At 50.0% G+C, this 24,809-nt stretch overlaps 2 protein-coding genes across 2 annotated transcripts; both read right to left on the reverse strand.

Annotated features, from left to right (window-relative positions):
* Nucleotides 1–1,613: 1,613 nt before the first annotated feature.
* Nucleotides 1,614–5,255, reverse strand: LOC100463921 (keratin, type I cuticular Ha1-like). The gene is given in 8 exon segments (XM_034648398.1): nucleotides 1,614–2,009; nucleotides 2,674–2,894; nucleotides 3,019–3,144; nucleotides 3,239–3,400; nucleotides 4,173–4,329; nucleotides 4,679–4,761; nucleotides 4,863–5,144; nucleotides 5,146–5,255. Coding segments are annotated over 8 exon segments (1,230 nt in total). The 5' UTR covers nucleotides 5,212–5,255; the 3' UTR covers nucleotides 1,614–1,876.
* Nucleotides 5,256–13,316: 8,061 nt separating this feature from the next.
* On the reverse strand, nucleotides 13,317–18,210 carry LOC100475729 (keratin, type I cuticular Ha8). Its single transcript, XM_034648683.1, has 7 exons — nucleotides 17,782–18,210; nucleotides 16,634–16,716; nucleotides 15,474–15,630; nucleotides 14,983–15,144; nucleotides 14,767–14,892; nucleotides 14,171–14,391; nucleotides 13,317–13,452 (listed from the first exon to the last, which is right to left on the reverse strand). The coding sequence occupies exons 1-7, from the start codon at nucleotides 18,208–18,210 to the stop codon at nucleotides 13,317–13,319; spliced, it is 1,314 nt and encodes a 437-aa protein (XP_034504574.1).
* Between the last annotated feature and the right edge of the window lie 6,599 nt (nucleotides 18,211–24,809).

Raw genomic sequence — 24,809 nt, forward strand, 5'->3', positions numbered from 1 at the left:
CATCATATCACATCACTCTGATCTGTGTCCCCTGTCATGCCTCCCTCTCCCTCTCACCGTCTTCTGCCGCCCCTTCCACTTTGAAAAGGACCCTTGTGAGTATATGGGGCCCATTGGATAACCCAGTTTAATCTCCCCCATTTTAAAGTCAGCAGGTTAGCAGCTTTAATTCCATCCGCACCTTTCATTTCCCTTTGTGTGCAACCTAACACATTCCTGGGTTCCAGAAAACAACGTGGGCATCTTTGCAGAGAAGGGGGACCATCATTCCGCTTACCACAGAGCCATTAACTTGCATTACTGTAAAATGATATATGTAAGCAAGATGTGGAATAAAGGAACAAGCAAAATTAAGGCCTCTGAACTGAGCTTGACCCTAGATTTGGAGGAAATCACAGACACGGTAGCAGACCACATCAGAGAAGGGATTCCAGGTCAGAGGTTGCTCATGACCCAAGCAGCCAGGTGTGCAAATCTGAAACCACCCTGGAATTTGAGCTTTAAAAATAAGGGTCGGGGACAATTATGGTAGAACCATAAATAGTTACTTTATCAAATATATGTATGTAGTTTCAATCCATTTGGTTATATCAGTATATAAGATTGTGTTTCACCAAAGTGGGTCTGGTATCTGCCTCAGAAAGCCTGGTGAGATGGGAAGGTTCATGAGAAAAGGTAGAAACCTGAGCGGTTTCCAATACTTTCATGTCAAAATGGTCCTCTGGGGTCCTAGCAGGTCAAGGCTTAACATTTCCTTGGCTCTTCTTTGAAGTTAAGGATTCAAGTTCAATCCTTTCTTGATGAACCCTGACGTCATTCTCAGTACTGAGTGACTTGTTTGCCCCACAAGCCTGAGCATTCAGTGTTGGGGACCATGCCTTATGATAGGACTTAAGGGCTAGTTCTATGCCTTTACAAGTGTAAATAACTTGCAGCCAGGTCTATGTCTTTCTTGATATGTGTCTCTCTTCCCCACCATTCAGGGTGTGTACAGAGTAGGTAACAGGTACTGGTTGGGATGCACTGAGAAAGGTGGAAGTATCAGATGAAGGGGGTGGGGGTGTCTAAGCCCCTGGGTTGGGAGGGGAAGTGAGCATCTGGAGCTCACGGTGGTAACGATCCACTGACACAGGAGGAAGGGAGTCCTGGGCACAGCTGGCAGGCCAGAACATTCCTTCGCTGGGTGTTCCTGAGGCTGCCTGGAGCGCCCGGGGCCACCAAGACCCAGATAATACAGCTGGACCTGAAACTTCCTGCTGAGAAACGATGAACTTCCCAGAGCCTCTTTCTCATGTCCAGCTCCTGCCTCTTCAGTTTGGGATTTGGATGCAGTCAGCTCTAGGAGATGTCCAGGTCAAGAGGGGAGAGTGGGAAACATGCAGGAATGGTCAAGGGGAGATGGGGGTACAGCACTGCCCCTGCTCTGCCCTCCCTCCGGACAGCCTGCCTCACCCAGGCGTCCAGGGCGCCAGGCCAGCCATCTGCCCTCCAGGCAAAGAACGGCTCTTGTATCCAAGAGTCAGGCCATTATGTAGCCTGACTTTCAAGTGGCTTTTTATAGAGTGCTCAAGTGGTGGGTGCGGCAGAACGAATGAATACCAATGAGAAAGGTATCTGCTTTGCCAGGGAAATCAAGTTTATTAGCAGGTTACAAAGGAACGCCCTGGCACTTCCGAGGGTTCCCTGGGCAAGTGAAAAAGGAACAGACCCCAGTGAAGGTCTGCAGTAGGTGGGCTGAGTTTCATGGATGCCTTACTGGGGCAGCTTCAGCCATGCAAACTGTGTTTTCTGCCCAGTTTTGTCGAATGAACCAGTGCCGGGTCAAAGCTCTGGAACCTTGGGCCCTGCCTCCTTGCTCCTCTGGCAGCCCCGGGCTCTAGCGCACGAAGGAGTTGCAGGGCCCACAGCGTGGGCGGGGAACACAGGGCGTGCAGGGGGCGCAGGAATTAGAGACACAGGACCCGGCAGATCCGCATGCATTCGTTGTGGCACAAGGGTTGCAGGGCAGCCTAGAGAAAAAGAATGATGTGGAAAAGGTGAATTGAGGGAGGCTTACAGTATATATAAGAGAGACCCCAAGAGTGGAATTTGACCTGTGGGATTTGACCTGACCTGTAACAGAGAAAGCCACAGGCTCACCTGCTGCAAAGCTCCCTATCAAATTGCTAATGGTCTTCCTACCACGTAGTGCCCAAAGGGCTAGATGGAAACTCTAGAACTCTGGCTTTGACTCCCAACACTGTCCATTCCTAGCTAGTGACCTTGGGAAAGTCACTTCCCTTCTCCAAGCCCCAGTTTCTTCACCTACAGAATGGAAAGAATACTGATCCAACCTGCTTGGCTGTAACTACAAGGTCAGATAAGGTAGTGTATGGAGACGTACCCTCTACTCAAGACAGTCTTGTAAAATGAAAGAAATACCATCGATCTTATATCTATATGATCACAGTAGAATGCAAAGAATTGGCGGTACAATTTCAGTTTGTGCATCAAACAGTTCTTGTTTTCTGTATTTTTAATGATGGCCATATTGTGTCTTCTGAATTCTGTTTGATCATGTCTGGTGTGGAGGCAAAATTTCCTTTTGAAAGTATGCAAATTTGCCTGGAGCGCAACTGAGAAGCTCGCTTATGTGAGCGTGGCTTCACCAGATACCTCCAACTCGCTACTCACTTGCAGTCCTCGCTCTCCAGCAGGCCCCGGTACGTGTTGATCTCGCACTCCAGCCGGGCCCGCACGTCCAGCAGCACCTGGTACTCCTGGTTCTGCCGCTCCAGGTCGCTCCTGATCTCAGCCAGCTGGGACTCCACGTTGCCAATTAGGCACTGCACCTGGGCCAGCTGGGAGCTGTAGCGTGCCTCGGTCTCCGTCAGCGTGTTCTCCAGGGAGTCCCTCTGTGCAGAGAAGGTAAGGAATGTCACAGAGCTGCTCCTCAGGGAGCTTCTCCAGGGGGTTCCAGAGAAGTCCCAGGCTCCCCGAGGTCAGGAGAGTGTGGCCAGTACCCTGAACAACACCCACCAGGTTATGCTGGGCCTGCAGCTCGATCTCCAGGGCGTTGACCGTGCGTCTCAGCTCGATGATCTCCGCCTGGCAGGTCTGCAGCTGCTCCGAGCTGGACACCACCTGCTTGTTCAGCTCCTCGGTCTGAAACAGCACAGGGAAGAAGACAGGGTCAGACCCTGCCTCAAGGGCCCCACGGGGCCAAGGGTCTCGAGCGGCCATGTGCTGAGATGCCCACCTGGGTGGTGAACCATTCCTCCACGTCCCTGCGGTTGGTTTCCACCAGGGCCTCATACTGACTCCTGGTCTCATTGAGCACGCGGTTCAGGTCCACAGCAGGGGCTGCGTCCACCTCCACGTTGAGGCGGTCTCCGATCTGGCAGCGCAGGGTGTTGACTTCCTGTGGATGCAGAAAAGGCAAGAGTGACTCTCCTCAATGAAGAATAGACTTTGCTTGTTGAAGCCCTGTTAGTCTATTTCCTTGGAAAAGAGACTGTGAGTGGAGCAGTCTGTGATAGTTCAAGGCAAAGTGCTCCATGCTCCATGTAGCACAGCTCCCTCCTCACACAACTGTGCCATGGCACTTGGGTTCAAAAAGAATTCCCCAGGGTTTGCTCGGATGCCACCAAAGATGGAATAACACCCAATGTTCCCAATTTGCAGATTGGCTTCAGAAGACCTCGTAATACAAAGAATTGACGGTACAATTTCAGATTGTATAGCAAACAATTCTTGCCATCAAATAAGGTCGTGGCATGACCCCTCCAGGAGAGAGGAGGAATCCCAGATCATTTTTCATCAAGACTTGAAAGAGTGGAGACTTCGATCCAACAGGCTTGATTCTATGACCTTTGGGGAGACAGATGACTTTGTACAGGGTGAATACAGCAACGCTGAGCCTTGTTCTACAGCTCAGTAACCAATCACAAGCTGTTGGAGGGGCTCTAGGAAACTCACATGATGCACCAGTTTTGAGTGAAACATACATCTTATCTGGGAACATGAATAGGTCTCATCTCTGTTTCTTCATTCATCATGAAGTTTTGGTGTTTTTTAAAGGAAAATTGTAACATCAACCCCGACCTCATATTCCAGTTTCTGCCATCCCAAATCATTCAAGTTACCCTCAGCCTGAGGCTGAGCCAGGTTTCATTTCTCATTTCTGGTCTCACCTCCTCGTGGTTCCTCTTGAGGCACAGCAGCTCCTCCTTCAGAGACTCCACCTGGGCCTCCAGGTCAGACTTGCACAGGGTCAGCTCATCCAGGATCCTGCGCAGGCCATTGATGTCTGACTCCACCAGCTGCCGCAAGCCCAGCTCCGTCTCGTACCTGTGCAAGGATAAGGTCAAAGCAGTGACCAGTAGACCTTCAAGACCCACAGGAATGACCTTTGATAGCCCCCATGTACTTAGCCTTTCCACTTTCTGCAATGAGTAGACCCAGGAGACAGAGGGTTCTGGAGGCTCAGTCCAGACCAAATACTGATCCATATATAAACAGATTGATTTGAGTCTCCATATATTTTTGTGCTTCCTTTGCATGGTTCCTCTCAATCTCTACAGAATGCTTCACAACCAATGGATGGAAGTGTTGTTCAGTAAAACTATGGAAATCCCTTTCCTTTAACCAGAGATGAAGCAAAAGGAGTGGACATCAGTGTGAAATCTGAACAACTCACTTGGTTCTGAAGTCATCCGCGGCCAACTTGGCGTTGTCGATCTGCACCACCAGCCTGGCGTTCTCAGACTTGGCACACAGAATCTGAAAACAAGATTCTACTATGAGGGCCGCTTGAACTTGAGAATGTCTTATTGTTCAAGGATAGTCAGCTGCTGTTGCACCCCCACATGACACCCCCTCACCTTCTGCTGGAGCTCCTCGATGGTCCGGAAGTAGGACTGGTAGCTGGGGCACACATAGGGCTCCTGCTGCTGGCACCACTCCCGGATGCGGCTCTCCAGCTCCGCGTTCTCACGCTCCAGCTGGCGCACCTTCTCCAGGTAGCTGGCCAGGCGGTCGTTCAGGAACTGCATGGTCTCCTTCTCGCTGCCATTGAAGGAGCCCTCGCAGAACCAGCCGCAGTTGCCCACGTTGGCGGGGATGTTGCAGGCCCCGGGCAGGGTGCAGGTGTGGCAGCTGGGGGGCCACGCAGGGCCGGGAGGAGCAGGTGGAGCGGCAGCTCAGGTTGGGCAGGCAGCAGTTGTAAGGCATGGTGCTGGAGGGAGCAAGGCGCCTGGCTGAACACAGAGTCCAAGTTCTCCAAGGAGCCTGTGGATTTCCTTCCTCTGAGGAGGATTTATATTCTCTCCACAGAGGGTGTGGACATGGTATGTAATGTCTTTTTTCTTTCTATGTCTTCTCTGGTTTTCAAATGCCCTTCCCTCAGTCTGTTATTTGCCTTCCTCAGAAGAGTCCCTTGTCCCATAAAATTCTTTACTTGGGCTTCTTGCTAAGTCAGGACTCCTCTTCAGGCAGTATAACCATAAAATCAGAGTTTTGTGGTAGATCTTAAAAGAGGCCACACAGTCTAGCCCAGGTATCTGCCCTCATTAATTGGGAGTTGGTCCATCCAATGACATTCTTCTGTGTTACGTGATCCTGTAAACCCGTACCCAGACTCCTTTCCTGGCCCACCTGGCATTTCTAGAGATAGACTTGGATTGAGTCAAAGAAGAAGTTGCATTGAACTCCTTTTCCATTGGCTTAAAGAATCCTTCAATGGTGCAGCACCCCAAGCCTTGAAAGCCTTGAGGTGGATAAGGACTGAGTTGGGTCATGGCTGAGAAGGATGGGCAGCTGTTTGTGAGTTTGTGAAATGCCTTCTGTATTTCATGTACATGGTTTGAAGAAGAGTTTCAAAGGAAGAGGCTCTGAAAATTAGTTTAAGAACAGGGAAGCCTCTGGAGGAAGAGACCATTTGGAAGGAGGACGGAGAGATCTATATAAATGTGCTTTGACTGTCCAGGTATCTGGGGCTGACTTGGAAAGGAAGAAGGCATTGCTAGTCCAACCTTACCACTGAAATGTCCATAGCATTAGACTAGCATGAGCAGATAATCGGCGAAGTCAGGAGATTGCCCAAAGGAGCCTCCTCAAGGAGGTTGATCTTAAAACTTCATGTGAATTGACCTTATATTCCATCATGTGCCCATGTTGGCTTTAATATTTTTTTAAAAAACGCAGTTTTACAATTTCCAGTTAAACTTTCTAAGATTTTGCCCAATCCTCTCCGTGAAATAGACATGGAAGATGGACCCCATCCTGTCCTGGGCTCCCATCCCCGGCCTTACTGGGTTACACACAATCTGGTTTAAGAACCAAACGTTGAAAGGTACTGAGGAGGGCTCTGTGGTGGTATAATTGAATCCAAGGACTTGGGCCCTGGGACAGAAACTGCTGAGACACAGCAGAAGCAGATTTTGCAGAGCAAGCTTGAAGTCATGCAGGGTTGATTTGGGAGGGGAGGGAAGGCACCAGAAGGTCTGTGGGAGGGGGTGGCTGAAGTTCTGAGTATATAAAGGTTGCATAATTATAGGCAGCACTAGGGTACCCCCTGCACCTTGGGTAGCAGCATCTCAACTTCCCTTGTGGCTTTGGCTGCCAGCCAGAGTGGTAGTTTTATTGACAACTTATTGGAGTCCTTCTCCCCAACAAGCTTTCATGAGGTATTCATGCGGCACTCCGCTTGGGTCTCAGATAAAAGGTCCTCCATCTACCCTCTCCAGGGCCATTATCTCACCACTTGTTATAATGCCATTCAGACGGAAAGCCCCACCACACTACAAAGAAGCCCCAGACTTATAATAAAACTAAAATTTCTTTGTTTTCCTCCCAGGCAATTAAAGGGGCAGAAATAGGTGGGTCCTGAGGCAGGCACCGCTGAGACTTTCCAGAGGAAGGACGCAAGGCCAGGTGTAGGGAGCCTCTGTCTCGCTTCAGCGGGACTTGGGACAGATGGGAAGGCCTGTCAATCAGACTAATGAGTGTTTGCTCATAGAGAACAACACTGGCCTCCTGCTTCCTGCCTCTTGTCAGCCTGCTCCAGAGCACAGGCTGGAGCTTTCCAGTGCTTTCCAGCCCAGAGCTGTTCCTCACCCCTGCCTTCTTCCCTACCTGGGGATGCTGGCCCCTGAGCACAGACCAATGGCAGCAGTTCTCCAAGCTCTTTGGCAGAGCCCACTGATGGGCCAGCACAGCCTCACAGGGGCTTTAGTCCAAGGAGAGTGTTTAGGTCTAAGAACAAGAAGATTCACGAATTGGGTCAACAAAAAAGCAAAACTGGAATTTGCATACAAGGCCAAGAGACCAGAGAAATGGGAACCAGGAGCAGTGTGGTCAGTATGAGGCAAGGAAGGGGTCCTCAGAACCCTGCGCAGCCTCACTGCTAAGACTGAGCCATCTTCAAGTGAGTGACCCTGGAGGGTACAATGCTGAGAAGTAGCCAATGCGACCGAGATCCATGGACAGAAGACTGGCCCACCCCGCTGAGTGTCCCACGTGACATAAATAGAGATGATTCGGGAAAGATCTACAGACATGGGACCACACTTCTGAGGCCTCCAAAAGAAGTGACATTTCCCGAGGTGCCCAGACCAAAGCATCATCTCCACGATCCAGTGTGAGATTTGTTTGTGGCCGAGAAATACAGGGTTGTCTATACCAGGCAACATATGGTCAGAAGGGGACAATGCCACCTGTTCCTGAATGACTAAGGTGTGCACAGGAGAAAGGAAGAAAGAAGCAAAGGGTTTCAGAGCTGCACTGGCTTCAGGTCATGGCCAACGAGCAGCCACACCAAAGGCGCAGGAACGAACTGGTTACAACCGGAGATTCCTTTTTCCCTGCTGGCCAGCCCGCAGGTGCGATGGCACAAGAATTCAGAAGAGGGACGGCAGACAGAGTGACCGGTGAGTGAACACGGAGCTGCCGTGCCTTGTAAATCTTGCTTCTGTCTTGCAGTGTTTTTAAAATACGAGTGGGCTTGAGTGAATTTGCTTCTCAAATTAGTGGGGGGAAAGGGACTCCGGCACTATGAGGTGTTCAAGCTCTCACACAGGCTAGAGTCGACTTTGAGTACTTCTTGATTTCCTAATTGCACTATCTGCAAATTGTATTCACTCAAAGAGAAATTGAGCGGTCGAGGGACGATCAAGCCCACTTTCTTTCTTTAGATCAATTTTATTCAAAGCACATTACTGTGTACCGTCTGCATGCTGGGACGGGGCTACACTGGAACAGAAGAATCGTAGTTCTGGTAGGGGATTGTATTTTTATGAGCAATTCAGGCTATATGAGTTCTTAAAATACCTGAGAAACAACAAGGTAAGGAGGTGAGATATTTAAGGGGTGTGAGATGGACGTATCTGGAAGTATGCTTGTATTTAATGTAATTAAGAAACAGCATATACAACATTAAGGGCAGAAGTCATTTACTGAACATCGGCGAAGCACCTGGCACAGCCCCAGGGCTGGGGCCCCGGACGGGGACACGGGGACGGTGGGGAGATGATATGCTGCAGTCCTCTGCGAGCTCTAGGTCCTACTGAGTGCACAGAAGAGCCCACAACGAACTCTAATGTAAGGTGATGTAATTGGGCCCTTCCCCCCCCTCCAAAAGTTTCTTCCTTCCTCTTCCACTTCTTCCTGCCCCAACCTCCAGTCAGACCATTTTAAACCAGTTTCTGATTCTCTGCCTGGAGATGGGGATGAAACCATTTCAGGTTATTTACCTGTATCCCGAAAAAGACTTCATAGTAACCCCACTCTCTAGGCAACTCAGGGGTAGGATTCAAACAAGCGGTCTCTTCAGAGCCCTAATCCGTTTAAGAATCCCGTCTTCCACCAGGCCTGGTCATTAGTTTTTTGATATTTGGTTCTTGTTGCTTTGGAGACCACAGCTGAGTGGTGTGCCTGCCCTGAAGCTTCCCCAGAGGCTCCGTGGCTTTGGGGTGAGCTTCCAAGCAGGTGGAAGAGGTCTCCAGGGACACAGTATGCGGTGGCAGAAGGAGGAGAGGCGATGTTCAATCAAGCAAGTGAAAGAGGAAGTGTCAAAGGGCCTGAGATTCACATGGGGAAATGGGGGTGACACGTGAGCCAGCTGGTGAACAGGCACAAGTCTGCCCCCTGGGGAGGAGAGAGATGTACTGCAGGGCAGAGGCTTCTTGGGGAAAGGCCTTGGGGCACGTGTTTACCGTGTCCAGGAACTCAACAGGGAGAAAGGGGAGGCAAGCAAGGGAGTTTTGGGCAGAAGTCCAGCTTAAAGGGGGAGCCTCAGCTGGAAAAAGCCAGGGGACGGCCAAAGCCCAGAAGCTCTGAATTGTGGTTGGGGTGGGGAAGACCCTGCAGGATGGGAGTAAACACCAGGAAGATTCTCCTCGGGGAGATTCCCTGGCCTTGTAAAATCCTTCTGAGCCACCTCACCCCAGCATCAGACAGTGGGTCTGAACCAGCAGTTTGTGTGCAGGGTTGAGTGCAGGGACAGGGCAACGAGCTTGAGAGAGAGACCACTGGGAGACCTCGGGGACTCATTTCCCTCCCTAACCCTGAACCTCTCCCCCTGCAAAATGCGGATTGTGGAGCTTGCTCTGCCTCTCCCTGGAGTTGGGGGGATTTCAAATTGGATGTGAAAGTGGATTATAAGTGGTGAAGGGACGGGGGCGCCTGGGTGGCACAGTGGTTAAGCGTCTGCCTTCGGCTCAGGGCGTGATCCCGGCGTTCAGGGATCGAGTCCCACATCAGGCTCCTCCGCTATGCGCCTGCTTCTTCCTCTCCCACTCCCCTGCTGTGTTCCCTCTCTCGCTGGCTGTCTATCTCTGTCACATAAATAAATTTTTTAAAAAATCTTGAAAAAAAAATAAGTGGTGAAGGGACGGATAGGTAAGCGATTCTGACTGTTTCTCTTGTGTTCCTCTTCCTCGGTAGACAGAATGTTTTTAACAATGGCAGGGGGTGAGTTGACCTTCTTCCGTGACTTCCAGTCACTAAAATTGCCAGGGTTCTCAGGCTATTTTGAAATGCGGTACAACCTTTATTTCTTGCACCGCCCTTGGTGGCAGAAATTCTCAGCAGTGTTTCTGCTAGCATAAACGGTCTACCGCTTCCTTCAAGGAAAAGGAATCAAAACAATGGGGTGATTATGGTTCTGTCATCCTGCTGACACAGTCGGAGACTTGGCCTCTGGGAAGCACAGTGGTTAAGAGCACAGTTCTGGAGGTGGACAGCCTGGACGTGAATCCTGGCTTCACCACCTACTAGCTGTGGCAGCGTGGGCATGTTACTTAACCTCTCTGAGCCATGGTTTCTCACTCCAAAATGGGGATTATATGAGTTTATATGCATAAATTTATCTATAACTTAGATGAGTGCCTGGCTCGTGGTAAGAGCTCGATGAATGTGAGCTTCAATGATGGTGATGATGGTGGTGATGGTGGTGATGATGGTGATGATGGTGGTAATGATGGACTGTTTGGTCTCCAGGGAAGCTCCTCGCACCTCCCCAAGCACAGTGATCGCTCCACCCAGCATTTCTTCCCAGGAACCCAAACCACTTCACACATACACACACACACCACACACACACACACACACACACACACACACACACACACAATGTCTCATCAAAGCTCCTCCTTTAATTATAATCAGAGTATTGGATGTGAACTTAAGAAACACAGGTCAATTACCCTGGGGCCCCACTGACTCATTTCATGTCACCAGAAGAATCCCTCAACCACTCAATGACTCACCTTCTCTCCCTCTCCTTAAAAGGGAAAAACAATGCTTACCTACTATCATGGTGCAAGAATAAGTGGGTTTATTTTGTTAGACTGCTTTGAACTTGTTGGATGAAAGGAGCTTTTTAAGTACAAAGGAAGAGGCAAAGGTATTTGAGAGAGGTGCTAAATTAAGACTTATCAAGATTGTTCTTTCTTATTGGGACCTACCCTCACAGATGTGTCACCTGAGATGCCTGGGTGGCTCAGTCGGTTAAGAGTCTGCCTTTGGCTCAGGTCATGGTCCCAGGGTCCTGGGATTGAGCCCTGTGTCTGCCTTCTTGCTCAGTGGGGAACCTGCTTCTCCCTCTGCCTGCTCTGCCTGCCGCTCTCCCTGCTTGTGTGCTCTCTCTCTCTCACAAAATGAATAAAATCTTTTTTAAAAAATCCTTTTTAAAAGAGAGAGAGAGATGTCACCTGGACCCAAACACCTGTACAGCTTGGGAAAAAGAGCAGAGGCAGAATAGAGGGGGAGGGAGGGAAGGGTGTGACAGCCTCTGACCCTTCCAGATTTCCTGTGATGGAAGTGTTGTTGCCTCCCAAGCAAATCGGTCCTGTCCACACAGACGGTTACCAACAGGCAGGATTTTGGATTTGAGAGCGGTTGGAGGCACAACAACTGGGCCCTGGCTTAAGATCTCTCCATCCTTGGGGCTTGGGACTAGGGTCAGTCCTGCACCAGGATGGGCTGGACTTGGTAAATTTCTCAGCAGGCTACTCTAATTCGGAGAGCTCACAGAGCAGAGGGAAGACAAGAACCAGCCCTTGGGGTCCGTGTGTCAGCTGTGCTTTAACACTTGTAATCTCACCGATGAATAAGACCTAGACTGCAGGGGGTCATAGAAATGGAGGACTAGAAAACCCTCTACAACCGTCTCATCCGGCCCTATCAGATGCCGGAGTAACCTCCTCAACATCCCCACCAGGTGGTTATAAAAACCCTGCTTGAATGCCTCCAGTGATGGGGAACTCACTGCTTCCCATCTTTGGCCGGCTCTGCTGCTGCGCTCTGGAGACATGCTGCTCTTGGCCATGACCGCCTAAACGTGGAGCTTCTGGTTCATGCTTCTACTGCCTACAAGTTCCAAGCCCCGTTTGGCCTTTTCTAGACTGATAGTCTGACAGGCTCAGCAACCACCATCCTTCAATACGTTCAGTGCTCCACAGGGTGCAGGGGAAAGGTGCTATCCTGATCCCTGCTCACACACGGGATCTATAGGAAGCCGAGGCCAACTCCTTCCACAGTGTATCTGGCCCATAAGGGGCTCAGTCCCCAAATGAACCCCCTAACCCAGGGGTTCTCAAACTTGAGGATGCACAGAATCACCTGGAAGGCTCAATAAACCAGACTGACCATTCAGAAAGTCTGAGGTGGGGCCCAAGACTTTGCATGTCCTTGAAGTCCCCCGAGTAAAGCAGGTACGACTGGTTGGAGGAGCACACTTTTACAACCACCACCCTAAACCTTCTCCTGTTTAATTTTTTTCCCTTCAAAGCTTCCCAAGTATGGGCTTTGGGCCTAATTCAAAGAGACCATGGTTCGAGTCTTGATTCAGCCACCAACTGCTCCCTCTTTGCAGGCTTTGGAGGGACCCTGTGTCACAAGAGCTGTAAAGCCCCAGCACTGTGCCTTGCTCATCCCGGGCCTGTGATCACAAAAGCTTACTTCAAGTAGGGTATCCTAGAGGGTCCCGGCAGCACCCCTGACCTGAGCTTTTCCTTTGTGCAAGGACCAGAGGCTTCATCCTGATAAGGGGGGATTTTCGTTGGTGCGTGTGTTTTATTTTATTTTTTTTTAAAGATTTTATTTATTTATTTGACAGAGACAGAGACAGCCAGGGAGAGAGGGAACACAAGCAGGGGGAGTGGGAGAGGAAGAAGCAGGCTCCCAGCAGAGGAGCCTGATGTGGGGCTCGATCCCATAACGCCGGGATCATGCCCTGAGCCGAAGGCAGACGCTTAACCGCTGTGCCACCCAGGCGCCCCGGTGCGTGTGTTTTAAAAGCTCTGTGACTCTGGCTCTAAATAGGCTTTAGACGCCCAGTTATGGCTGCGTTTCTCTCAGCGGCGCCATTGTGCTGCAGGCCCATTATTAAGTGCGGTCCTGGCTGGCTTGCCATCTCCCAGGACCCCTCCGGTGAGGGAGCCCAAGCCCTGCTTCTGCGGGAACAGCTGGCTCAAGGGGCCCTCAGCAACACTCTTGGCGTGGAGTGGAGACACTGACCACAGGCCCTGGGCTCTTCATGCTGCCAAAGCGAAGTTTATTAGCAAAATAAAAACCAGGCTACCTACCAATTCTCAGACTGTGAAGCAAGAGAAGCGAGCAAAAGGAGTGTTCGAGACAGCCTAAAGACAGGAAGCCCAAATCCAGGGGCCGGGGCTGAGCTGCTGGACTAGAAAGCCCATCAGCAGAGAAGCACCGCCCAGCATCTGTCTCCCGCCCGGCTGGCCGAGGGAGCAAGGCCGCGGCGGACAGGCCTGCAGAGTGGGGCCAGCAGGGCTGCAGACGGTTCCCATCTCCCGATCCCTCAGGCTGAGGTGTGGTCAGCATCGGGGCGTTGAGCTGGAGCCACAAGAGGCCCGAGGAGGCCCAGAAAGGCAGGGAGAACAGGGGGTACAGGCGGCAGGGGCTGGGCGGGGGGTGCTGGAGGCTGGGGTCGCGCATGGGTTGCAAGGGAGCCTGTGGAGAGAAAAAGATGTTTGAAACACTGATGTCAGAAGGGCAAGAAAGACAAGAGTACACAGACACTTCAAAATCGGAAAAGCAAAAGGGCATTAGAGACCTTAAAGGTCCTGCTAGGCCTAGAAAGCCCACAGTGGAGCTGGGACCAGAGCTCATGGTGCCTCTGTGTAAAGCCAGCCCTTCTGGCCACAGGCAAAGGAACACGGACGAGAAAGGCAGAAAGGCTGGCCAGGCAAGGGCAGGCAGAGGTCAGCTGCCCTCCCTATTGACACATAGCCTCCAGTCTTGTTCCTTATTGCTTAATGGATGTTCTAGCCACCTTAGCTTTTGCCCAGAACAACGGAAGGACAAAGTGAAAGGATGGCTGCAAATGCCCTTAGCAATATTTTTTAACAATGACTGTGAAGAATCCCTATTACTAGAATACTCCTTCCAGAGAGAATTTAGCAAAACCTAAATGCACTGAGCTCTCAGTATTTAGGCTCCCTGTGGCAGCGACTGGCATTTGGGAATGTAACATGGTCGGCAGCATGGATGGCATGAGCTGTAAAGTTCCTGCACGCCCTACTCTAAGTCAAGGCAGCTCACCAGGCTTACCGAGTAGCAAGTGTGTCCCCAGAGATGCAGTCTGCAATGCCACCCCTCCTTTCAAATCATCCCCACAAGAGGGCTCTGCTTTCACACATGACATTGGCACAAACATCAGGGTACACACTTGCAATCCTCGCTCTCCAGAAGGTTCCGGTACGTGTTGATCTCGCCCTCCAGCCGGGCCTTGACGTCCAGCAGCACCTGGTACTCCTGGTTCTGCCGCTCCAGGTCAGCCCGGATCTCAGACAGCTGCTCCTCCACGTTGCGGATCAGGATCTGCATCTGGGCCAGCTCGGTGCCGAAGCGGGCGTCAGCCTCGCACAGGGAATTCTGCAGACAGTCCTTCTGTAATACCAAAGGGGGAAGCCAGTGGAAAGTCGTGGACTGCAGCCCTCTGTCTCTCCAGTAAGACCGTGACACCCCAAGGTGCGGCCAGGCCTGGAGAACAATCCAGCTCCTGTTAGCAGTTCTCCTCTAGAAGAACTGACCACGTGCCACTGCTCTTCATTGTAGACCTCAGGATAAGTTTGCGGGACCTCCCTCCTATGGGTAAATGTCCTTTCCCTCAGCATCCACATCTATGGGAAAGTTCTTGCAAAGGCAAGAAGTCAAGTTTGAACTGTGTCCTGGTCTGTATTTAAGGGAGGCAGCTCCTGAACCAGGAACTACTCTTGGGAATGGGAGCCAAGCTGGGGCTTCCAGGCATGCAGAGGAGCTCACCAGCGTGTGCTGGGCCTGAAGCTCCACCTCCAGGGCGTTCACCGTGCGTCTCAGCTCCAGGATCTCTGACTGGCAGCACCGCAGCTCCTCGGCACAGGACATGTCCTGCTTGCTGATGCTTTCAGACTAAAGCACAAGGGCACAGAGACACGATCACCCCCCTGCCCGGTGGAAGCCTGGGTCCCTCCCTGCTCCGAGGCAGCACCCTGTGAGGACCTGATCTTGGAACCACTCCTCCAGATCATTGTGGTTGGTCTGCACCAGGGCCTCATAGTGGCACCGCATCTCCTGCAGCACCCTGCTCAGGTCCACAGTGGGCTCAGCGTCCAGCTTAATCTGGAGCTTGTCCCCCAGCTGGCACTTCAGAATGTGGACTTCCTGTGGGCACAGGAGGAGAACATCGCAGTTGTGGAGCCCCCACTGCCCTCTACCCCAAAGCCGCATCTCCCACTTCCCACCCTCCCCAGTGATTTCCCTGTGCTCCTCTGAGGATGGGGCACCACCTGCGTTAGCCTAGATGCTTCCAGAGGCTGTGGGTGAAGAGCCAGTGCCCCCTGAAAGTGGGCGCTCACCTCCGTAGCCTGCGAGGCTCAACCACGAGGCCAGGCCTGAAGAGCTTCCACCCCGAGCAGGAGGAAGAGCTTCATTTCTTCCCCCAAATAAGCCCAAATTCACCCCCAGAAAGTCTTACACAAAGGGCCATGTACCTGCTCATGGTTCTTCTTAAGGCAGAGCACCTCCTCCTTGAGGGACTCCAGTTGGGCCTCCAGGTCACTCTTGGCGAGTGTGAGGTCATCCAGTGCCCTGCGCAGGCCACAGATGTCGGCCTCCCCCAGCTGGCAGAGCGAGTGCTCCGTCTGGTACCTTTAGCAAGAAAGATACGGGAGTCAGGGTGAGAGAGCAGAGGGGCCCCCAGGACACCAGCAGCCACTCCACTGACCGTCCCTCTGCAGTCTAATTGTGAGTTGGCATTTCCTGTGTGGCACGCTCCCAGCCCAGAAAGCAATGGAGTGTCCCCCACTCATTTGACCCTAAGCCCCACTAGGCAGAGTGGCCAGTACTGAGGGTGCTGGGGCAGGTGCAAGGCCAGCGTCTGCCCTCATGGCCTGATGGCCAAAGGGGAGGCAGCAGAGTAACCAGCCAGTTTTCAAGGCCACGTGATCCCTGCAGACCCTCCTCTTTCAAGCCCCCCACTGACACAGACCCTGGGTTCTCTCTCAGATTAGAAGCCAAATGCCAGATGGGAGGATGGAAATGGCTTCTTTAGCTCCAGACGATTGAGGCTTCCACAGAGTTCTAAGAAAGACAAAACAACACAATGCCCTTTCCTGTTCCCAGGTTGGGCTTTCTCGGGTGGAATAAACCTTTGGACCTTCACAAGCCCTCCATCATAGACAGTGGAGCATGATTTCTGTCATGAGTTACTCGTGCTCACGAATTGGTTGGGCTGCAGTATGGAAATATCCTCACGGAGGCAGCAGAATTTGGTAGGAAACGGCCTCAGGGTAGGAAACGTGAGGCCAGGTTCCAGTTCTATCCCTCAATAGCCACGTGACTTCAGGCAGGTCGCTTCTGGGCCCTGAGCTCCGGTACCCACACAAGGATGAAGCCATCACTGCCCTGCCTACCTCCCAGGTCTTTGGAATAATAGCAGCGAGTATGTGATGCATTCTCAAGCATGTTATGAACATACAAAGTTGAGGGGCAGAGGAGTGTTCTTTCAAGATCTTGGGCATAATGCCCTCTGTTTTCTCCTGCTGTTGGTTTGGGATCTTGGTCAATTATATCTCTGATGCCAACTGCATCACAAAAGAGAAGTCGGAGTAGGCACCTGGCTCCTCCCTCTGCCTGTTCCACCCCAACTCACTTGGTCCTGAAGTCATCGGCAGCCAGCTTGGCATTGTCTATCTGCACAACCAGCTTGTTGTTCTCAGATTTGATGCACAGGATCTGGGGAAAGAAAGTAGGCTTGGTAATTCACTATCTCCAGAGCCATCAATGGCCTCGGGTCAAAAGAAGTTCCATTGGCCTGAGATTCAAAGGGCAACGTGACCTTGGACAACACAAACTCCCAAACACGTAAGAGATGCTGGCGTGATACGGGGCAGGGGCTGTGCGCGAGGATGCTTGGCAAAGGTGGAAGGCATACAGCCAAAGGAACTGGGAGATGGAAAGGAATAGCAAACTGAACATATAACAGAGACTTAATTTTATTTTGCCAGCCGTGATACTCAGCCTGATATGAACAAGATCTGAAGTCTAGGCAGAACAATGGGCTGGTTATGAAAGGTTTAGACGAAGGGGGACCCATTCTTTATAAGAAGTCCCTTATGCGGGTTGGTCAACTTCCCCAAAGGTCTTCTGTGAGTCTAGCCAGGTTTCTGTGGCTCCTATTTGACATTCTTTGTCCTCCTATCTCCAAAACGAAGATGTAGTTTCTTAAGAATCATTGCATTGATTATCAAAGGGGACAGTAGATACACAGAAGATATCAGTGCTACTAAATGGCCATATACAGCTCATGAAGGACATTGGAACATGCTGCCTCGTACTGCGCCAGAAGTTAGGTTGCACTCTTTTTGCAACTACAATGTTAGAATTGTAAGTACTGAAACTAAGTAAACATAAACTCAGAATCCTGGAGAATCAAATCCTACATCTCATCTTTTACATATTCCTGTTCATCTGCACTCAAGGAATTTTCTTCCCACAATCAAAAAAAAAATTTTTTTTCAACTCTGTCTGTTTCCACTCCCAATCCAGGCCCTGAAAATTTTGTGCAAGTGTCAGTAAAGTTTTTCTGTAAAGGACCAGACAGTAAATATACAAGGCTTTGAAGGTCACAAATCTCTGTCACAACTATTCAACTCTGCCATTAGAGCACAGAAGCAGCTACACAATACATTAATGAATGATCATGGCCATGTACCAATAAAACTTTATTTATAAAAACAGTCAGTAGGCCAGATGGGCCATGGTTTGCCAATCCCTGATCCGAAGCACCACAAACCTCACCTTCTGCTGGAGCTCCTCGATGGTCTGGAAGTAGGACTGGTAGTCTGGACACATGGTGGACTCATGGCATTTGCTCGACTCTCGGATCCTGGTCTCCAGCTCCTCATTGTCCCGCTCCAGCTGGCGCACCTTCTCCAGATAGTTGGCCAGGCGATCATTCAGGAACTGCATGGTCACCTTCTCGTTGCCATTCGGGACACCTTCCGCATAGTTCTCACAGACTCCAATGTTGCCGGGAATGTTGCAGGTCCCTGGCAAGGGGCAAGCGGTGCGGCAGCTGTGGGGCATACAGAGGCTGGGTTGGCCCAGAGGGGTTGAACCCACACGCGCTCGGTTGGCATGTGCCACGGTGGCTGACAGGCACAGGGATGCAGCCTTGGCCTCTGGAACCTGTCCACCTCGGAGAGAACTGCAGCGATGAGAAGTCATGGTGCTGAAGGTCAAACGTGTGCTTTGCTCACGGTTGGATCTGCTTGAAATAGAAGCCTTCCTTTTCCTCCAGACCTTATATAGGCCTGTAGTGGGTGTTGGTGCAAGAAAATAGGCATTTTCCTCATTAATATTTATGTTCATTCTCACACAATCACTCTATTAGTCAGTGATTTTTGTCTCTTATAAAGAGTTAATGAGCTCATGAAAGAGGCCTTCACCCACACAGGATACTTCCCCCACGGCAGGGTCCTAGAACACAGAGAAAATGAGGTCTTCTTCAGGTGGCCCACATTCTGTGGCTTATGTCTCTTTCCCCTCTGTCAGCTATGTCTGTGAGGTAATCAAGAACCAGAGTCTCCTAAAATCCCCTCAAAATCTCTGCCACTCCAGTATTCTTCTCCTGCCTCCAAATGTTCCCACCATGGCAAAATCTAAAATAGTCATCAATCAGGCACATTGAGGAAAGCAAAACGAATCACAATTAGTTTGTTTCAGCTGATGTCTATAGAGGTCTCCACTGTGGGACACAACTTAGCCTGCTTGGAGGAGGGGCTTAGATTTTAGTAAGAGGAATAAGAAAGTAAATGACCTTTATTATAAAGGCAATAAGAGAGGGGGTTAAAAAAAAAAGAAAAAAGCTGCATAGATTTTAAGAAGAGAGCACACCAGGTGACCAGAAAAAGACTTCATGGAACAGGGAGCACTTAAAATGTGTTTTGGATGATGGTTTCCAGGAGGGTCTGGGGGAGAGACCGTCTCTCACGGAGACCAAAATGAACAGAATCAAATATGTCTGGGAAATGGAAAATAGTATAGCTGTGCAGACGCTTATAATGAAGACACATACACCGGCTCTGGAAAGTTAGTCCATTTAGTCCAGGTTGTGGGAAGCCTTGAATGCCAGGACCATCCCACAGATAGTCTTCAGGTAAAGGCAAATCAAAGGTAGGCATCTGCCCCTGGAAGCCAACTCTTCCCAAATATGAGGAAAAATAAATATCCAGGTTCCTTATGAAGGAAAGTAACAGAGAAGAGATGAAAGTCTCTTGTATAAACATTTGAGGACAACATCAGACCACAACAACAAAAGAGAAACCTCACTTCCAAATTGATTTTGGTGTCTGAAAACTGGATAGACACATTTTAATTACCGATGAGTCAAAGGAGACATCAGAGGAGAAATTAAAGTATTTTAAACTGAATTAAAATGAAACTGATTTGGGCAATTAAGATTTCCCTGTGCAAGTGTGAGACAAGTAAGTAGTTTGGGAAGTGGGGGGAAAAAAAACTTTGTGAATGAAACAGGGTAATCTGTGATTCCCAAGAAATAAAAGTATGTTTTTGTGTATTAGAGTCTATAGGCTAATTAAGGTGGCAGCGATTAGTACTTTATGGTGTCTGTTCTCAGGCACCTCCCCCTCCTTTCCTTGTAAGACACTGGTCCTCTCACCCACTGACTCCCTCTCCGCCTTGTTTAAGGAGATACATACTCAAGAACTTTGATCTTTCATCTTTTGAAACTTCATGCATTTCTTTGAAATGCACCTACCTTGATTGTCCATTACTTAGCAGACTATAAAATAAAATTTAAATTTCCTTAATCTTCAGACATACTCAGAGCATCAGAAGCTTTATGGCCTCCTCTATTCCTAAAGAAATCAGACAGTGGCCAGTTGTTCAGCAAGCCCTGGAAAAGGGCAGCCAGCCAGCTTCCAGGCTATGCTAACGAAGACGCTACTTTGACCCCATTCCTAAGACGAATGACTTCACCAGGAGGGCTCTTGAGGCAGCAGGCACATGTTTTAGGTGGCCCTAAAACATGGAATCGGAGCCAAAAGGGATCTCAAAATCTTCTAGTCTAAGGCCCTTTGGCACTAAATCCCTTCTTATAACCTTCCAACTCCTTGTCCAGTCCACCACTTTCCAGAAGGCCCATCCCATCATTGGCCAACTGGGCCCCTGCGGCTTACAGTTTCCCAGGCTTTGTGCAAGAGGCTGGAGTCAAGAGACAAATAACAGCCAGCTGTGTCTTCAGGGGCTTACAGTACGGGGGACTGTTAGAAAGTCCTTTGTGCAGAGAGACATGTCCACCTCCATGCTGTTTATGTCTATGCTTTCATTTGTTCCTGCATTCATTCAATAAACGTGGAGCAAGTCCACTTTCTGTGCCAGGCAGGCTCTGACGCTGGGTGCTCGTGGTATGTTAGCAAGTAAGTCAGAGAGTTTGCCTTTAGTTAATTTACTTTCTCCTTTTACCCATGGGGTCCCACAGAGGATAAATCCAATCACTCTGCCCCACGGCAGACCTTCAACTCATTACGACAGACGGTTCTACTCCCCCTCGCAATCCTGGAGTACATTCTTATGAATACACTCCATGGAGTCTCTCCTACTTTTAAGCGAGGGCCCTAGAATGGAATTTCTGATGAGCTGCCAGCAGGTGGCCCAGCAAACCTCCTTGCCCAGGACCCTTGTGTGCAGTATGCTGGTGTCTCCCAACTCTTCAGCCATGATATCCACCCAGCCGTCAGCTGGTCCCATGTACAATCAGTGAGACCCATGGGAACATTTCCCCTTAACCTATGTTACAGATAGGTTACATACCTATCTGTAGGTACCTATCTGTACCACTCTGTGTACAGATATGGGCAATATTCACCAAGGCAAGGTTTACCACCATCACTGAACTTGTCTCAGTGAGCTACTCCAAGTGATTCAATATTCATAGAAGCTCCTCCAATATTTAAAGCCCTCTCAAGGCACCATGAGGATTGGAGTGACAAATCAGAGAAGTCCCCATCTCTGAAAAAGCTCAGAGCAGAAAGAGAAATAGGTCCTGTCACTCAAAGGAAAGAGAAGTTACAGAAAGCTGCAGGGGTGGGGGGAGACATCAGGAGATTTTATCTGGAGCTTGAAAGATAGGTAAGATTTGGACAGGCAGAGGAAAAAGAGAAAGGATTTTCTAGGAAAAAAGATAAGCACAGGCATACACTCCAAAGCAGAACCGTGCTGGTGGGCTACGGAACAGCAGGGGTGCGACCTCGGGAATGCGAGTGTGCGGCCAACAGAGGCCTACCCCAACAGCAACAGCTTTGAATGACACAAAAATGTAGACCTCAAGAGTTGCACATTTAAAGCCTATAGAACTGAAATTTATACTAATTTATGCAAAAAAAATGCGGTCTCCTTATATTTTTGTGACTTCTACACAGGTGATTCTCAAACTTCAGGCTGCACCAGAATCATTGGGAGGGCTTGCAAAAAGGCAGATTGCCAGCCCCCGTGCCAGGATATCTGATTCAGCGGGTTTGGGGTCAGGCCCAAGAGTCTGTATTTCTAACAGGTTCCCAGGTGATACTGACTCTGGAGTCTGGGGAGCACACTTTGAGAACAGGACCTCTGTTCCACAGAAAGAGAAGAGCTTCCTGGTGACCGTCAGCCTATGTAAATGAAGCACAACGTAGCAAACTGGTGTTTGATGCACTCAAGAGGGGCCAATGTTTGGGCACGCTGGAAATGTGTTAGCATGTGTTGTCTTTAATATAAGAAGCAAGTTCTGTTTGTTTTCTTCCGAGTTTACTCTTCCGCACAGAGGTTTGTTTTATAAGAACATCTAAGACGGAAGGAGAAGGGAGGCACCAGACAGTGTTTGTCAAGCCTGTGGGTACGAAGCCTGTCCACTTGAAACAATGTTTGTAGCGGACAGATGAAGGTCAAGTGAAGCGATACAAACACTGTACGGGCGCTGGGAATCTGGCTTGGCACTCACACAGGATTTCATGACGTTGTCCTCTCCTCTGTCTCTCACACACACACACACACACACACACACACACACCTACATATTCAAAGATGATACCCACTATCGTGTTTGACCACCTACTGTGTGCTCCCCATAATTGTACCTCAGGCTTTAAACTTTCAACCACACTGCAAAGTGGTTGCCAGAATCCCATCGTAAGCAAAAAGCTCAGAGCACTTAGGTAACTTGTCTGAACTCACAAAACTAGGAAAGAAAGTCGGAGAAACATTAGCTCAGGTCGGCCAGACCTTCAAGCCCATGCCAAGGGCCTAGCCAGCCGCCACAGATGCCCATTCCTTCCACGTGCTTCATTCAACAAACCAAGGCTGAGGTCCCCTCTGGGCCTCACACTCGCCCCAAGAGCTAGAAGTATAGCAGGGGACAGGGCAGAGTCCTCTGGAGGTTTCGAACAGACAAGAGAGATGACCAAAGTGGCAGTTTAGGAAGAGTACTGCCCAGAATGCACGCTGGGATGGGAGCACTGAATCTCCGTCCTGCGTGCTCTCTAGCCCGTGCTGCAGGACCCAGCACATAATACACACTCAGGAACTATTGAGCAAGATGGTGAAAGGCTGGTGGTGTGTGCAGGGTAAACTTGGCACAGAGGAGTTGGGGCAGACAGGAGGGGAGGAGGCTCCTGCAAGGCTCCTAGCAGCCTGTGATGAAATCCAGCGGTGCCGACAGGAAGGAAGGGATGGGGGGCCGAGGGGTTACAAGAGGACTCTATTAAAAGACTCTGCAAGGCTGAGTGATTTGTGGTATATGGCAGTCAAAGGAGGGAGGGACCCCAATAGTGTCCTTGAGGTCCCTAGGTTCCTGGGACAATAATGTGATGGGAAGGGAAGCCAGGAGGTCAAGGCAACGAGCTGGCTCAAGGGGGAAGATGTTGAATTCAAGTTTTGAGAATGAAATGTAGCCCAGCGGGACTGCCCATCAGGAGGTTGGAGGGAAAGGCCTGGAGCCAGGCAAGAGCAGCCTGAGTTGCTTGGACTCCCTGAGACCCTCTCCTGAGTCACTCGGATTTCTTACAGCTGGCAGGCAGGTAGAGCGGTTGAGTCAGCCTGGAGGCTCATACCTGAACCAGGCAGTGATCCTCAAAGGGAGGGTCCCCTCCCCGTGATGGAGGGGAGGTGGCGAGGAAGATATTTTGGTTTGAGGGAGTGTCATTTAAAAACAAATAGCCTGTATTCTCAATGAGCTGTCTTTTAGCCGTGACTGGGTTTGGTATTTATATTTTTGAAAGCTAAAACAACATGAATTGAGAAGTGAGGGTTGTTGGGGGTTTTTTTTGATATTTGTTAAAGAGAAGCCAGGGATGAGAAAAAAGTGGAGAAACACTAAATTAGGTGAAAAGAAAATGAAGAAATGATTCAATACGATGAGCTCAGGAAGATTATTATAAGTGGCCAACGGAGGGGGCGGATTTGATTTTGTTTTTAGTCGGGAAGATGAAGGCAGGACGCCGAGTGGGTGGCGAGGCGGAGCCTTAGGTATCATGGACCACGTCACACAAAAATTAGTATCTGAATAAAAAATGTTCCCGTTCGGAAAAGTCCAGAATTCCGTCTCGACATTCTCGGCTTCCGGGTGTAAACAGTGGTGGGAGCAGAAGTGTGGGCCCTTCCCCAAAGCTTGCATGGTGACTGCCAGCATCTGTCCCTGGGGCCTGCAGCCAGCCACCTTCTCTCCTTCCTCTTTGCTGGTATTTGGGAGAAATGGCATTTGGAGTAAAAAACAGCAATGAGTGGAGGGGCCTGGTGTTATTGTGCGAAGCCTGGAAACAAATATTACAGATCAACACATTGGTAGTGCAGGTGCAGTAATCTGAAGACTAGTGGGCTTAGTACTTACGAGCTGGCTCAAAACTGGATCTGGTCCCAAGCCAAGGGAGCAAAAGTCTCCGGGGAGGAAAAATAACCAACCGGGTTGAAGTTAATGCGACCAAAGCAAAACCAGATACTGCACCTAGGGTCCCTATCTGTCCAATCCGTGAGGATAGTGGGATGCAGGGAGGCCAGAGGGCCCAGCGCGGAATGCACGGATGAGAGAGAGAACCAGTCTGGGAGTGGAGAAGTGCTTGGGTTTTGCACCAGAGGGCGCCCTGAGCCATCGGGCTTAATTATGGATGATTGTAAAACCACAGTGTCCTGGTGCCCTGGGCCAGGCTGGAGAGCCAACTGCCACCCTCCCTAGCCAGCAGTCCCCCTGTGTCCCAGTTGTCTTTCCTACCACACCCAATAGCCACAGGGGTCCCAAATTAGAGTGCATTCAGATTGTGACCCAGCCAGGCAAGCCGGGGACAGGTCAGATTCTCATGACCCTAGCACATGAAAAGGTTATGTGGCCACTCCTTAAAGCATGTGATTCTTGTAAGTTACTTGTTAGAAGGAAGCCCACAAGAGCCCACTTGTCCTCTGACAGCTCAAAGCATGCTTTTTTTGTATTATTTTGGTTAGGCCATTTGGAGAGAAACACTAAGCTCCCATAACAAGAGTGGTTGGTTTTCCTTATTTCTTAGAAGTGGACAAGGAGGGTGGTCAAACTTCCACGCCACCGACTTTGAAATACATGACCCTTGATACTGCTGGTGGGTTCTGCTACCCCATCTTTAGTCCCTCTTTCCTTCTAAGAGGAAAAGATCATCCCTCCTGGTTCCCAGGGAGCCCATTAAGCCAATAGCCGTTGAACACCCTCTCTATACGAGAAGCATTGTATGGATTATCCCTCGACAACAGTGAAGGGGAAATGATATTTTTCTAATCTCACAACTGAAGAATAGGTCTCAAGAGAGTGT

This window comes from Ailuropoda melanoleuca, chromosome 20 (assembly GCF_002007445.2).
Source record: "Ailuropoda melanoleuca isolate Jingjing chromosome 20, ASM200744v2, whole genome shotgun sequence".
Classification (NCBI taxonomy): Eukaryota; Metazoa; Chordata; class Mammalia; order Carnivora; family Ursidae; genus Ailuropoda; species Ailuropoda melanoleuca.